This window comes from Pseudorasbora parva, chromosome 5 (genome assembly GCF_024679245.1).
Source record: "Pseudorasbora parva isolate DD20220531a chromosome 5, ASM2467924v1, whole genome shotgun sequence".
NCBI classification, from domain to species: domain Eukaryota; kingdom Metazoa; phylum Chordata; class Actinopteri; order Cypriniformes; family Gobionidae; genus Pseudorasbora; species Pseudorasbora parva.
In genome coordinates, this window is record NC_090176.1 from 51301280 (window position 1) to 51317678 (window position 16399).

Sequence of the window (16399 nt, forward strand, 5' to 3'; positions counted from 1 at the left end):
ACATCTCTTTACTATGGCATACACATAGAACATTTTTAACTTTCATTATTCAATTCAATTGACTGATTGTTAGGCTGCATTAACTAGGTCAGCCGGAACCGGGAACACTTCCCATAACACCTGATGTACTCGTTACATCATAAAAAGAGTGACATTTACGCTAATGTTAGTCTCTCTGTTTATCCCGAGGTTTATCCCGGATCTGGGCCCTGTCCGGATCAGATGTTGGACCTGCCTGGACATGACCAACGCATCCTGGAGTGTCTGCTGAGCCGTGTCAAATGGTGTCTCCTCCGAATTTGCCTCACTGGCACGACATGCTCAAAACCCGTCTTCGGCGCAATAATTCCGATCTTTCATGTATTCATACTCTTGTGTAATTGACGCCCCATCCTAAATAAATCTGTCTCTTCCGTGATACCCTGAAAATTTTGAATAATCCGATCTAATATGATTTCCGACCTGTAAGGTTGCCAGAATAATAATCTTACACGGTGTGTTAATAGGCCAGAGGAGAACTGGCACCCCGACTGAGTCTGGTTTCTCCCAAGGTTTATTTTTCTCCATCATGCCCCGATGGAGTTTTGGTTCCTTGCCACTGTCGCCTTTAGCTTGGCTTGCTCAGTTGGGGACACTAAAAATATGATTAAAGTTATTCAACTTACTATACAAATAAAATATATGAATTAGGTCTTATTTAATTCTATAAACTATAATACTGATCTGCCAACATTGTCGCTATATGATAAATTAAAATAAGCTGATAACATCACTGTTTTCTCCAGAACGACTGTACAGCCAAATCTAATTTTGTCGCAATATTACCCTGTTTGACACTGTGAAGCTGCTTTGACACAATCGTGATTGTAAAAGCGCTATATAAATAAAGTTGATTGATTGATTGATATGGCTGTAGTCAGTGTCAGTCCTTTCTCTCTCAACAGCCGTCTACGTGTGGCTTCATTAGTAATGCCAAGTACTACTTTGTCTCTTATCAACTCATCCCTGAGAGCCCCATAATCACAGGTTGCCGCCTTTTCCCTCAAGCGGGTAAGAAAATTGTCAATGGACTCACCATCCTCCTGTTTGCAGCAGCCGAAAACATATCGCTCATATATTACATTCTTGGCCGGTTTAAAGTACTCCTCTAACTTATCCAGAATGTTCGTCACATCTCCGCGTTCTGCTTCCGTTAACTGCAGGTTGTGCTTGTACACATGTCGACATTCTGGCCCCATTAACGTCCTCAAAGTGGCAGCCTGCACTGCTGAGGATGCGGCTATCAGGTCCACCGCTAAACTGTAATCTTCAAATTCAGCCCTGAAAATGTCCCAGTTAGCGCTCCAGTCTCCACTGAGCTTCATTGGACCGGGAGGGGGAATCGTGTGGTTGAATGCCATCTTGTAATGTAAACCACTTGTTGTCAGTGAGCCACGGAGCTAAAGCTAGGTAGTTAGCTGGTAGCGCTAGCCAGTAATACTGTATTAAACTAATGAAAACAATAAAAACGAAATATGCAGAGTCACTCACTCTGTAATTGCGCTGATGCACTGTCCATTAGCTGTCATTTTCTTGCTTAAATTAACAGCTAAGCCACTTCTGACACCATGTAGCAAGAACGAGGACACAGAAATGCTGGTGTACTTGACTATTCATGTTGTGAGCACCGGAGAACAGGCGCCCGCCAGCCGGGGCAATATAAACATGTAATGCTTCACATGAACACTAGATGGAGTATACATCCTGTAACAGTTGGAGGGGTCTGAGAGGTGGTCAAGAATTGTCTTTATTGCAGTGTCAGAGGCTTGCATTTCCGCAATGTTGTTGTGTGAAATCTGCGGCGTTAGCGATAGCAGCTGCAAGGGAGGCATTGTAGCCGGTGTCGATCGCTTGCTGTGGGTTAGCACTGCAACAATGGGGCTGGATGTGGGGTTTGGGGGTGCCCACATGTCGCCGTGTGGTGTGTTTTTACTGATTGCATTGCACAGTGAGAGACTTTTGGCTGAGTTGTCTGCCCACAGTGCAGGGATACTGTTCGTTGTGATAATGTCATTCAGCTGTAGGTCATTCATGACCTGGGGGCAGAAGGCATCAGAGTCTTTGGATAGCTGAAATGTGCAGAGTAGCGAACTTGAACTTGGCTTTGGGGCTGAGGCTGTGTTGTCACAGTGTGCTGCAGGGGGTCCCGTGATCTTTGTGACCTGGCAGTCTGGCTCTGTGGGAGTTCCCGTGACCTTTGTGACTTGACAGTCTTGCTCAGACGATGTGTGTGTCTGAAGGGGCAGAGGGGGTCACGCACTTGAGCCCAGACTTTCAGATGTTTGAAGTCCAGTACGGGTTCGAAGCGGTCCAGCAGGTCTTTTCCGATGAGAAATGGATAAGTGTTCATAGGGGAGACATAGACGGGGTGTATCAGGCTCATAGGTCCAATTGTCAGGTGGATGGAAGCTACGTGCTTGAGCTGGATGTCGTTTTGGCTATACGACTGCACATTTAGCTTACAAGTGTGAAGGTTAAAGGGTTACTTCAGCGATTAGCATATGGCTTTGTATCAGTAGAAACCCTGGAGAATATTCAAATTATTGTGCTTTCCCCTCTCATATCTCCCTGAGACGAGAGATTTATGCATTTTATTTCTGGAAAAATTCCTCCTATGATGCAAAATGACGATTTTTGCATCATAGGAGGAATGTTTGCCCAGAGGCTAAAGACTACAGCCAGCAGAGGGAGCCATTTCCGCATGTTTTGAATCTGGCATTGGTGGATGGGAGATTACACTCAGCTTGCAGGGAGAGCTCAGCTTGCAGACAGGATCATTTAAACGGAGCTATGGTGAGCAATGTAAGTCTTTTAACTTCTCAAATTCATTTCTATGAAAGTTAAGCTTGCAAAGGCATGAACTGAAACGCGCCAGACTGAAATTGCGTTGTGAATGTATGCCGCGAGTGTAGTCGCGATTACCTCAGCTCTCATCACTCGTGCAGTTAGTGCTCAGTGCTGTGAGACTCGCGCGATGACTCACTCATTATATTGAACAGACACGTTCAGTTTTTAATTGTAGTGTCTCTAACTCAGTCACAGTAATGAAGTTGTTGGCGTTGGGAATGGCCTCACAGGGCAGCGAAGCATTCTGGGAATTGTAGTCTTTCATCCACATGGGACAAAAATACATTTTCTGTCTTTTCTCAGTCTAGAAGACACCAAATTCAAAAATAATTTCACATTTCTACTGCATTGATGGCCCAGTTTAAATACAGATTCATCTTCCCAGCGCTGAAGTACCCCTTTAAGGGTGCGCTTTTGCCTCTGTGCTTCAAATCTGAGTTTTTCAAACAGTTGGGCGGATATAAGCGTGAGGTCGGAGCCAGTGTCAACTAGGGCTTCGAGCTTAAATTCCCTTTCCATAGTGATAGTCAGATAGAGTTTTCGAGCCATCCCCCTCTCGATTAGGTTTCCCAGGAGTCTTGGTGTGGGGACCTTGGTGTTGTTTGATAAGCCGTCGGGATATGTTTCGAGTGTCTCATTGTGCGTGCAAATAATCAAAACAGCGCTTTCTGGTACGCGGGGCTGCCCCATGAGCATCTGATCTGTCTTGATCAGTGGCTGTTGCTTTCAGCTGTCGTGTGGGTGTGCTGCTGACGTGTGGGGGTGCAACATTTAGTTCATTAGTCTGTGGTTGGGGAACAGTGTTCAGGGTGGATGATTCAGTTGCAGGAGGGTCGGGAAGGTTGATTTCAGGTAACATGTCTAGTCATGCTGTACCTGGTCCATCCCTCTTGTCTTCCTTGTGAGGTTTCTGTCGGAGGAACTCTTTCAGGGTTTTTATGAGCTCTGTAACCTCAAAAGCAGCTGCACTTTCTTTGCCAGACGTGGGTTCAGGTCTGGGCCTACCATTGTTCCGTCGAGGGTAGCCTCTTCCCTGACTTTCTGGGCTGGGTGGTCCCGGAGGTTCATTTCGGCTCCGTCTGGGTTGTCGGCTAGCTTCCCAGGTGCTCACCCCCTTTTGGTTGTGAAAGGGGCGAGGCGGGTCCCAGGATCCTTCAGAGCGATCGCTCTGGTACCGTGGACGGTCGCCATTATGACCACGCTGCCCTCTGCTGGCTTGGAGTGGTTTGGACTCTCTGTTGACGGGTCGGTAACTGTGGTTCTGTTGGGCGCCCTCTAGGGTTAGCTCTGGGTGGTGCTCAGAGACAGGGCAGATGGTGGGCTGTTTTACAGTCTTTTCAGAAATGGTTTTCTGTTTGACGTAAGCTTTGTGAGCCAAGTCTCTTAACTGTTGCGTGTCCATGCTGCGCGGGCACGCCAGCACCCCCAGGTGGTGACTGATGGTAGGGTGCAGGTTTCGGAGGAAAAGAGTTTTGAAGTTGATGTCCTCCTCCATGCCTGGGTCGTTACGTGCCCCGAAGTAGGCACGTCTCAGTCTGTTATAAAAGTTCTGTGAGGTCTCAAGTCGAGCTTGCTTGAGGTCCATGGCAGTGATGAGCCCCTGGTCTGACTCGGGATCGGAGTACTCACGAATTAGAGCTTGTCGTAGATGCCAGTAGTCCGCTTTAATGGCCTCTGGTTGTTGATCCAGAAAGCGCCGTACGTCACGATTAGACATGGCCCTGAGCAGGTACAGTCTGTCCCAGTTGTTCGCGTGAGCGACAGTTTGCAAGTAAAAGTCTATGTCTTTTAAGTATGCGTGGACGTCGTGTCCTCCTGCCGGGTCTGGGCTGAAGGTAGGAATATTTCTGGCCAGCTTGTCAAGGTTCTTTGAAGCTTCGTGGCTGTTGACCTTGACTTCCTGGAAGGGCGTCCTTTCCTCTGCTGCTGACGGGGATTCGTGGAGACTGGCGGGTGATCTTTTAAACAGGGGGCTGTCGTCCCCCTTCGTAGCTCTTGCTTCGTGGCTAAAATGTGCAGAGTAACTGGTCAGGGGAAACTCTGTGTTGTGTGTTTCCCCCTTCCGGTAACGTTGCACTATATATGATTGTCTCAGTTCGCTTAGCACCATGTCAAGTTCATCTTTGAGCTCGTGTCTTTGCTGGATGAGCTCGTCGATCTCGGCTTGTGCCGACTGCAAATGTTTTGCATAGACTTTAGCTTTAATGTCTCTGTCTTTAAGTTCATCATGGGCTCTCTCCAGGAGGGATTCGCCACGCCGAAGCTGTTCGTCGAGGTGTTTCCTGGCGTCTTTCTCTGACTGTACTCGTCGGTCGGCGTCACGACGGAGCTCCTCCAGGGTCTTTTCTATTTCTTGTCTTTGTTCTTTGTCTGTTTCGTCATCTTTCTCTGTGTCCAGAAGCTGATCTAGACGAAGCTGGGTGAGGGCTTGGTCTCTCCGGGCCTCCTCGGCTTGAAGCTTTAGCGTTGCTGCCTCCTGTTCCAGATTGGCGTAGCTCCCTTTGCTTAGACGTGCCTGTGCGATGAGGACGTGGGCGAGGCTTCCGAGGATCTTGGCCACTTCCTTGTTGGAGTAGCTTTGCGTGGGGTTGTGTGTCATCAGCTGGTCTAGCTCGGTGTCCAGTTGCTCCTGGCTCAGCTGCCCCAGACTTCCTTGACTGGTGGCCGTTAGCGCTTCCAGCCATGTCGTTAGGCGATCCCATGGGACGGCGGGACTGGATGACCGGGACATTACTGTGGACGAGAGAAACACAGCACACACACACACACACACACACAGAGAGAGGCCAATGCAAGCTTGTTCTAAGCTGACTAGCTATCGTACGGATAGCTGGGAATTTTGGCTAACTGATGTAGACAGTTAGATAATTAGACAATTTAGACAATTAGGTTGGTGGTAGCCCTGGGGGGTCACTTGGTGAACCGCTGCTCGGTCGTCCCGGGACTATCTAATTCTCCTTGGGGTCTCTTGGTGAACTGAAAGAAACACAATCGTGATAGTCCAACAGTGAGGATAGGAAAGAGCACAGTGTATGTGGCAGAATAACAGATTCAACTCATTAACTGTCTTTTGGAGGTTTAATAAACACAGACTAAAAATAACACTACAATTCACACAGAAAGTACACACTAAATATGCATCAAGAGTAGGGATATAGATAGTAAACGAAAGAATATGGTACATAAACGAAAATAATGAATAGACTGAACTTAGAGAGATAAAAAGAGAGAGAGAGAGAGAGAGAGAGAGAGAGAGAGAGAGAGAGAGAGAGAGAGAGAGAGAGAGAGAGAGACAAAGAGAGTGGGGGGGAAAACAGCTTCCTTCAGTTCATCAAATACAACCTTCACGGAGTTAACTTGTCCCAACGGGAAAATAACACACCCTCTTAACAGCAGTTTGAATTTGGAAATAAGAATACTTGCTTTAGTTTTGGCTTCTCGCGTGTGTGCGTGTTCCGAGTTCAAATGTCCTGCGTGTCCGGCGGTTCTTTCCGAGGTTGGGGTGGAGTGGCTGGTTGCTCTAGAGATGCTCTGTGTTCTCCCTGAAGAAATGCTCTGTGTTCTCCCTGAAGAAATGCCCTCGGGGCTAGGAATTTGATGAATCAGTAGGGAAGCGAGGAGAACCAGGGAAGATGGGAAGAGGAAGAGTGTTGGGGCCTGCTTGGAGGGCCTGCATTGGTGGCCTGGCTCTAGGGCCAGCCACGGTGGCGTGTTGGTTCAGCTAGAGAGAGAAGAGAGAGAGAGGGAGGGCATCCGAGCACCTCCCTTTTTAAGGTCTGGGAGTAGTCCCACCCTCCGGGGTTAGACTTAACCAATGAGATTGTTGGGATTTCCCAGCGGGAAATTCCTCTGGAGATTTTATGGCTCTTTGTTTCAAGCTTGAATCAGTGGGTCTCTGACCATTCATACTCTAATCAATGCAACAAACACACACTGCATTTTCTGAATAAGTGATATACATGGAAGTGTAAGTCGTGAAGTGAGCATTAATTTGATAGGAGACATGACATATATGAGGTTACCTGAACTAGTAAGTTGTTAAGACAAAGACAAAAAGATGCAAAATACCATACAGAAGAAACATTTTACAAGACAGTTATGTTTTTACATACAATGTCCTGGGGTGCATGTTCATTTATAGATGGTTGTCTATAATTTGAGGCAAAAACGTGTGTTTTACAAGCTCTAACTCTGGACCTTTCATGTGGCCAAATTCTTTTGGGCCGTAAAACATCTTATCAGATGGTTTCCAGGGTAAAGGAGAATCTTTCTCTGTTGTGTTGGGGGAAGGTCTGTTACTAAGCACAAAGCATTCAAAACATATTTGTTAAATGTAACTGGCGATTGTGTGTTTGATTCGCCTGAGTCGCTACATTAAACTATAAAATGATTTAACAGTTAATAAATATGTAAATAATTGGTAAAAACAATCATGAAGGACAGGATAAATGATCTCTACTCACCGACAGAAACACTGAATTCTCTTAATGAGTATCTGTATGAAGCCCGTATCTGTAGTTTATAATCTCCAGAATCTTCAGTTGTGATGTCTGTGATGGTCAGAGATCCAGTTTGATTGTCCAGCTTCAGTCTGTCTCTGAATCTCCCATCAAGAACATCATCATATTCATTGACAGTGTTGTCCCATTTATTGATTTCAGCTATTACAGTGTTTTTAGGTCCAAACCTCCACCGAATCAAATCGTTATCCATCATTTCAGTGAGATCAGAGTCTAGAGCGACTGAATCTCCCTCCGTCACTGATATTTCTTCTGTATCACCAAACAGAAGCAGAGTTTGTAGAAGAGAAAGATTTTAAAAGTTTAAAAGTAAATAATTTTATATATTTAAATTTCAAATAAATAATTTCATAAAACAAATACAGACAGAAAAGAAGCAAAATAGTGTTTGGATTAATAATTGTATCTGGTGATTAAAACACAAAATGGTGAAACTGATATTTAACTCACCAAAGACAGTGACGAAAAAGAACTTAATGTTCATAGAGTTGCGCACTAGTACATAAACTCCAATCTGTTCAGTTCTGATGTTTGTGATGGTCAGAGATCCAGTTTGTTTGTTCAGCTTCAGTCTGTCTCTGAATCTCCCATCAAGAACATCATCATATACAGTGAATCTGTCGGCCCGTTTATTGATTTCAGCTATTACAGTGTTTCCAAACCTCCACTGAATCTCATCATCATCCTTTATTTCAGTGAGACCAGAGTCTAGAGCGACTGAATCTCCCTCCGTCACTGACACTGATGACCATCCTGTAAAACCAAAAACACACACAGGGTTTGTCAGATTAATTCTGTGATATCACTTTACAATGTTTTATTACTTTAAATTGTTAAAATGTCAGCAATATCATAAAAATAAACAATATCATAAAACAACAAAATAAACCAAATTGTGTATGCATTAATTTAAATGTTGACATTTAATAAACAGTTTAATCAGTTTTGTTTCGTCTCACCACGGAAATGGATATCAAACTTCTTATTTCTCACACTGTTGATCTCTAGTGTATAAGATCCAGCATCTTCAGTTCTGGTGCTTATGATGGTCAGAGATCCAGTTTGTTTGTCCAGCTTCAGTCTGTGTCTGAATCTCCCATCAAGAACATCATCATATACAGTGAATCTGTCGGCCCGTTTATTGATTTCAGCTATTACAGTGTCTCCAAACCTCCACTGAATCACATCATCCTTTATTTCAGTGAGACCAGAGTTTAGAGTGACTGGATGTCCCTCTGGCCCTGACACTGACACTGATGCCCATACTGTAAAACCAAAACACACAAAGCAAACACGCAGGGTTTGTCAGATTAATACTGTGAGATCATTTTATGTTTTTCTCAAATCATTTAAAATGTTTGTTTGAAATTAACAATATCATAAAACGACAAAAGAAAATAAATTAAGCATGAATTAATTTAAATTTTGTCATAAAAAAAACAGGTGAAACCTGTTTTTAACCTCACCATGGATACGGACATCGATCTTTTTCTTTTTCACACCATTGATCTCTAGTGTATAAGGTCCAGCATGTTCAGTTCTGGTGCTTATGACGGTCAGAGATCCAGTTTGTTTGTCCAGCTTCAGTCTGTCTCTGAATCTCCCATCAAGAACATCATCATATACAGTGAATCTGTCGGCCCGTTTATTGATTTCAGCTATTACAGTGTCTCCAAACCTCCACTGAATCCGATCATCATCCTTTATTTCAGTGAGACCAGAGTTTAAAGTGAATGATTCTCTCTCCAACACTAGCACTGACTCCTCTTCAACACCAAACACATCTGAAGAACAGAGTTTTCACAGATTAAAGCTTTAAAGGGGGTGTTATTTTTTTATTTTTTATTTTTTTTATCAGATCACCTTATTCAGCTTCCCAAATAACCCAGCGTTAAGGGGACAGTGTGCGAGAAATTAGTTTAAAGGGAAAATATTAATAATTAATCATAACTCATTACAATTAATTATGAATACAAACCCGATTCCAAAAAAGTTGGGACACTGTACAAATTGTGAATAAATACAGAATGCAATGAGGTGGAAGTTTCAAATTGTAATAGTTTATTCAGAATACAACACAGATGACATGTCAAATGTTTAAACTGAGATAATGTATGATTTTAAGAGAAAAATAAGTTGATTTTAAATGTTATGGCATCAACACATCTCAAAAAAGTCTTCTTTTTATAACAGTCTGCAAACTAGTGCTGGGCGGTATACCGGTTCATACCGAATACCGGTATTTATTTTAGTTATGATTGTCACAATTCATCAGTGTGAGTGCCCGTGATCACCAACAGAGGGCACTCCACCCTGGACTGTCATTCCATCACAAACTACATTACCCATAATCCTTGGACTCATTAGCACTCACTGTTTACACCTGTGTCTCATCACCTCATTACATCTGCCTATATATACCTTGTTCACTCTGTCATTCATTGCGAAGTCTTGTTTAGTGTCACAACTGCATTTCTGAGCGTTTCTCTGGTTTCATGTATCTTGGTCTTTGATTTCTTGCCTTCTCCGTGGATTACCCTTTTGCCTGTTCCTTCTGTTTTGTTTGCCTTTTCGAACTGCCTACCTGTGTATGACCTTTTGCCTGTTTTATGGACTACGACTTTGGATTACCCTTTAATAAATACTGCGTGTGGATTTTCAACCTTCTGTCTTAGAGCAGTTCGTTACAGAAGACTTCGCCACCATGGATCCAGCAGTATGTCTTGTCCGTCTATGCCAGGGAACTCACTCACTCGAGGACCACATCATAGACTTTCTGAACATTGCAAACTTCACCAACCTCCCGGACTTTATGTTGATTGACTTTTTTTGCCATGGACTCAACAAACAGTTACAAGGCAAACTCGTCCATGATGGTCCTCGAGGGTCCCTGAGTGAGTTCCTTGATTATGCCCTTCAGGTAAGCGGCTCTGCTTTCACAGTGGGTGTCCTGGAGGAGGGTTGTGACATTTCCACTGCACCTGCTGTGCCTGTGTCCTCGGGCAAGATGGCCGCCGAGCCAGTGTCCTCTTACAAAATGGCCACCGAACCTGTGTCTTTGGACAAGATGGCTGCTGAGCCTGTGTCCTCTGACAAGATGGCCACCGAGCCAGTGTCCTCTAACAAAATGGCAGCCGAAGCTGTGTCTTTGGACAAGATGGACACCACTCCAGAACCTTCAGCCATCATGGACATCAATGCAGAATTCCGGGTTATCATAAATGGCACACATGAAACCTGTAAGGTGGTCCCAATGCAAGTGAGACTGGCATCCAGCCTGGAGGACTCACCGCTGATGTCAGTGCGTGCAAGTGGCATCCCTGGATCAGCGTCATCCAACCCACAGGCCTCTGCGCTCTCAGACCTTCCAGAGCCTGGTGTCTTCTCAGCAGACCTTCCAGAGCCTGGTGTCTTCTCAGCAGACCTTCCAGAGCCTGGTGTCTTCTCAGCAGACCTTCCAGTGCCTCGCGTCGTCTCAGCAGACCTTTCAGAGCCTCGTGTCTTTTCAGCAGACCTTCCAGAGCCTCACATCGTCTCAGCGGACCTTCCAGAGCCTCGTGCCGTCTCAGCGGACCTTCCAGAGCCTCGTGCCGTCTCAGCGGACCTTCCAGAGCCTGGTGTCGTCTCAGCGGACCTTCCAGAGCCTGGTGTCGTCTCAGCGGACCTTCCAGAGCCTGGTGTCGTCTCAGCGGACCTTCCAGAGCCTGGTGTCGTCTCAGCGGACCTTCCAGAGCCTGGTGTCGTCTCAGCGGACCTTCCAGAGCCTGGTGTCGTCTCAGCGGACCTTCCAGAGCCTGGTGTCGTCTCAGCGGACCTTCCAGAGCCTGGTGTCGTCTCCGCGGACCTTCCAGAGCCTGGTGTCGTCTCCGCGGACCTTCCAGAGCCTGGTGTCGTCTCCGCGGACCTTCCAGAGCCTGGTGTCGTCTCCGCGGACCTTCCAGAGCCTGGTGTCGTCTCCGCGGACCTTCCAGAGCCTGGTGTCGTCTCTGCGGACCTTCCAGAGCCTGGTGTCGTCTCCGCGGACCTTCCAGAGCCTGGTGTCGTCTCCGCGGACCTTCCAGAGCCTGGTGTCGTCTCCGCGGACCTTCCAGAGCCTGGTGTCGTCTCCGCGGACCTTCCAGAGCCTCAAGTCGTCTCAGCGGATCTTCCAGAACCTCCAGCCACTGACCAAAGTCCAGAGAGGGCTCCGGCCCGTGCCCCGAGTCCAGAGAGGGCTCCGGCCCGTGCCCCGAGTCCAGAGAGGGCTCCGGCCCGTGCCCCGAGTCCAGAGAGGGCTCCGCCTCCTGCCCCGAGTCCAGAGAGGGCTCCGCCTCCTGCCCCGAGTCCAGAGAGGGCTCCGCCTCCTGCCCCGAGTCCAGAGAGGGCTCCGCCTCCTGCCCCGAGTCCAGAGAGGGCTCCGCCTCCTGCCCCGAGTCCAGAGAGGGCTCCGCCTCCTGCCCCGAGTCGAGAGAGGGCTCCGCCTCCTGCCCCCGAGTCCAGACCACCTGCTCTGCCTGCCCCGCCGTGGGGGTCTTCAAGACCGTCTGCTCTGCTGTGGTGGTCGTCTGCTCCACCGTGGGAGTCTTCAAGACCGTTTGCTCTGCCGTGGAGGTCTTCAAGACCGTCTGCTCTGCTGTGGTGGTCGTCTGCTCCGCCGGGGGGGTCTTCAAGACTGCCAGCTCTGTTCCGGTCGCCTGCGCCACCCTGGTCATCTGCCCGGTCTACGCCACCCTGGTCATCTGCCCGGCCAGCTCCATCCTGGCCTCCTGCTCTGCCTGAATCTCCAGGCCCTCTTCCACTACATGGGCCTGGCCCTCCTTCCCGCCCCCGGGTCCACCTCCGCTCCACCTCCCTCCTGGACAATTTTAGGAGCGTCTGGAAGCCGCTCCTTTGAGGGGGGGCTATGTCACAATTCATCAGTGTGAGTGCCCGTGATCACCAACAGAGGGCACTCCACCCTGGACTGTCATTCCATCACAAACTACATTACCCATAATCCTTGGACTCATTAGCACTCACTGTTTACACCTGTGTCTCATCACCTCATTACATCTGCCTATATATACCTTGTTCACTCTGTCATTCATTGCGAAGTCTTGTTTAGTGTCACAACTGCATTTCTGAGCGTTTCTCTGGTTTCATGTATCTTGGTCTTTGATTTCTTGCCTTCTCCGTGGATTACCCTTTTGCCTGTTCCTTCTGTTTTGTTTGCCTTTTCGAACTGCCTACCTGTGTATGACCTTTTGCCTGTTTTATGGACTACGACATTGGATTACCCTTTAATAAATACTGCGTGTGGATCTTCAACCTTCTGTCTTAGAGCAGTTCGTTACAATGATATGAATTTTGATGATGCCGCAATACCAGTATATGTCGCTTTAAACAACGTTCGGAATGCTGCGCAGCACGACACTGTTTAAGAGGTGTCCCTTTTCACTATTGCACTGTTGTGAGAAAACAGCTGAGATCGCAAGGCTAAATCCAGAATCGGCAACTGAAGCATCATTCACTATTCCCTATGTCATCCACTTTTATTGTTTGCTTGAAGGAGTGAATGAAAACGAGTGCGTGAAGTCGGACAGCCGTTGTGTGTACATCAGCTGTACACTCATTATTGCGGTGTAATGTGAGATTGAATGAGTGCACTCAAAAATGTCCACTGTTTGTGGACCTCAGCATCATTTTGTGGGGTTTTGCAAACTCTGTATTACTCTAGTGTGGAATTTTTCTACAATATTCATTCATGACAGTAAAATAGGGCATTCTAGTCAATCTACTGCAGTATTTCCTCTCTCAGTCAGTAGAAAATGTGGTTAACACCTGGTCATGGAAAAAAAATAGCATCATATACCGTGAAACCGATATAATTTAGAAAAATACTGTGATATAATTTTTTGGTCATAGCGCCCAGCACTACTTCAAACGTCTGGGGACTGAGGAGACTCAAGTTGCTCATGTTTAGAAATAGGATTGTTGTCCCATTCTTGTCTAATACAGGCTACTATTAGGTCTATACTATTAGGTCTTCTTTATCGCATCTTCCTCTTTATGATGCTGCAAATGTTTTCTAACGGTGAAAGATCTGGACTGCCGGCTGGCCATTTCAGTGCCGGATCCTTCTTCTACGCAGCCCTGATGTTGTAATTGATGCAGTATGTGGTCTGGCATTGTCATGTTGGAAAATGCAAGGTCTTCCCTGAAAGGTACGACGTCTGGATGGGAGCAAATGTTGTTCTAGAACTTGGATATACCTTCCAGCATTGATGGAGCCTTTCCAGATGTGTAAGCTCCCCATGCCACACACACTCATGAACCCCAGACCATCAGAGATGCAGGTTCTGAACTGAGCGCTGAGAACAACTTGGGTTGTCCTTGTCCTCTTCAGTCTGGATGACATGGCATCCAAGTTTTCCAAAAAGAGCTTTAAATTTTGATTCGTCTGACAACGGAACAGTTTTCCACTTTGCCACAGTCCATTTTAAATGAGCCTTGGCCCAGAGAAAATGCCTATCTTGATTTCTGAGAGACACTGCCACTCTGAAAGGCTCTTTTTATTCCCAAATCGTCTTTGACCTAATAAGTTGCAAATTGGTCCTCCAGCTGTTCCTTATAGGTACATTTAACTTTTCCAGCCTTTTATTGCTACTTGTCCCAACATTTTTTGGAATGTGTAGCTCTCATGAAATCCAAAATGAAAAAAATCCAATATTTGGCATGACATTTCAAAATGTCTCCCTTTCAACATTTGATATGTTATCTATATTCTATTGTGAATAAACTATAAGTTTATGAGATTGGTACCATATTTGGTGACACTTTATAATAATGTTCAGTTGTAAGTCATTTATAAGTAGTTAGTTAATGATGAACTAATCATTTACAAAACATTCATAAATGATTATCAAGTGATATGCTAACATTTTATGAATGTTTTGTAAATTCTGTTACAAGTCATTTACAAGTCATTAGTAAATAATTAACTAATGATTTATGAAATATGACTACGTGTTCATTAATGATTAATGAGTGATTTGTTAATTATTTTACATACATTTAGTAGATTCAGTTATAAGAAATTTACAATTGATTAGTTAATCATGAACTAATGATTTACAAAACATGACAATGCTTTTCATAATTGTTACTTTTTTGTATGTTTTGTAGATTCAGTTATAAATTATTGACAAGTTATTAGATAATGATAAACTAATCATTTACAAATCATGATTATGGATTCATAAATGTTTAAGTATAATATGCTAACAATTTGCAAATCTGTAAGTTATCTTTAAAAAAAATAACATCATAAAATAACCAAACAGGTCCTTAGTAACTGGTTATTTAGCTACTAATTAATATATTATTAATCACTGAAATGTCAGTGTACCATTATCTCAATAAACAATTGTTAATCGTGAACAAATGAAGATCAAACCATTAGTAGATAATGAATATATAATTTATTGATGCATCATTACATTTTTAAGCTGGTCTGTTAAAACCAACAAAATGCATTTATGCTAAAGCTATTTTTTTTGAATAATGATAAATTACTAGTTGTCAAATTAATAAACATTTTAGAATGACTTAAAGTCAGGGGATTGCAGTGCGTTAAGTTAAATCCTTTTACTCAATGGGTCAGACTTGTGTTCTGTGATGGGTCTAACGTTAGTGATAATGTGAACTGGTTTACCCTCCAGTGAAGCATCAGGTGCACGTGTCAGAGAAGACAGCTGTCTATACCCTCACCAGTCAGCATTTACATTAAAGTACACACTACAAAGTGTTCATCACCTGTTAGAGATGATGTTGTAAACGCATGAATAAATAATTTTCCAAATCTTTATCACCCGTTACAAATGATCTGCACACGTATACAAGGCATTTACAAAGCTTTCTGCGTCCCCTAATCTAAAGTGTAGACTATTCATCACTTGTAAATGTTTTACACATCTTTCGTAGATATTTCTCACCTGTTACAAATGCGTCCATTGATCGCTACGACAAATGTAACGTTAAATGTGAAAATTAAATTCTGCTATTCCTCACCACTTGCAATATGAATATGTAAATAGGTAATTGACATAATTACTGAAAGCATCATAACCAATCCCTTCCCTAAACCTACCCATTTGTGTTTTATATTAAAAAAAACAGGCAGATACGACTGCAGGAACAATTTATTCAAAACGTGCAAATATTCCAAGTGTCCCGAGGCCAAACGATTGGTTTGTGTGAAGTAAATCCCCAGAAGCGATCAGCAGCATCGAGTCCATCATCTACCGGCCGATGATTAATGATTAACAACACATTTCAAATTTGTCGCCGGAACTTCCGGAAGAAACGTCACGACAGCTTTGACAGCATTGGCTGTCGTGTGTCTTGTGACCAATTGCGTCATTACGTCAGCTTTGATTGTAAAATGCCATTGGCTCTCATGTGTCATGTAACCGATTGCATCATGCTAAAGAGTCAGGAGTATTATTTGAATGAGAAATATGAGAAAGATGCGTTCATAAAGGGGTCATCATTTCAATGATTAAAATATTAAGATCAACTTTGTTCTTCACATAAAGATATTGTATGACTTCAGAAAACCTTGAATGCAACATTAGCTAATACTTTTATACTGTTTTTGGTCAGTTTTTGCTATAAAAAGTAGCCTATTTATATTTATAAAATCATGTCTACTTTTACAAATGCAAATAATTAAATGTCTTGACCTGATGCATTGGGATATGCATCAATACATTATATAGGCTACTCATCATTTACTAATGGTTTGATCATCATTTGTTCATGATTAACAATTTATTGAGATAATAGTATATTGACATTTCAGTGATTAATAATATATTAACTAGTAACTTAACCATTTACAAAGGCTCTGTTTAATTATTTCATGAAATGGTATTTTTTTTAAAGATAGGCCTAACTTATGACAGATTTGTAAATCGTTAGCATATTAATCATTTATGAATGTATAATAATGATTTGTAAATTATTAATTTATC

The 16399-nt window shown here is 44.1% G+C and overlaps 1 protein-coding gene across 1 annotated transcript in view; it reads right to left on the minus strand.

Moving 5' to 3' along the window:
• The window catches only part of LOC137075884 (carcinoembryonic antigen-related cell adhesion molecule 20-like), a 53167-nt gene that overhangs the window by 16085 nt on the left and 20683 nt on the right, over nt 1-16399 (minus strand). Inside the window, exons 2-5 of the mRNA XM_067444835.1 lie at nt 8873-9190; nt 8366-8647; nt 7857-8159; nt 7350-7658 (exon numbers count right to left, since the gene is read on the minus strand). Coding sequence (XP_067300936.1) covers nt 7350-7658; nt 7857-8159; nt 8366-8647; nt 8873-9190 — 1212 coding nt within the window. The remainder of the gene's footprint in view (nt 1-7349; nt 7659-7856; nt 8160-8365; nt 8648-8872; nt 9191-16399) is intronic.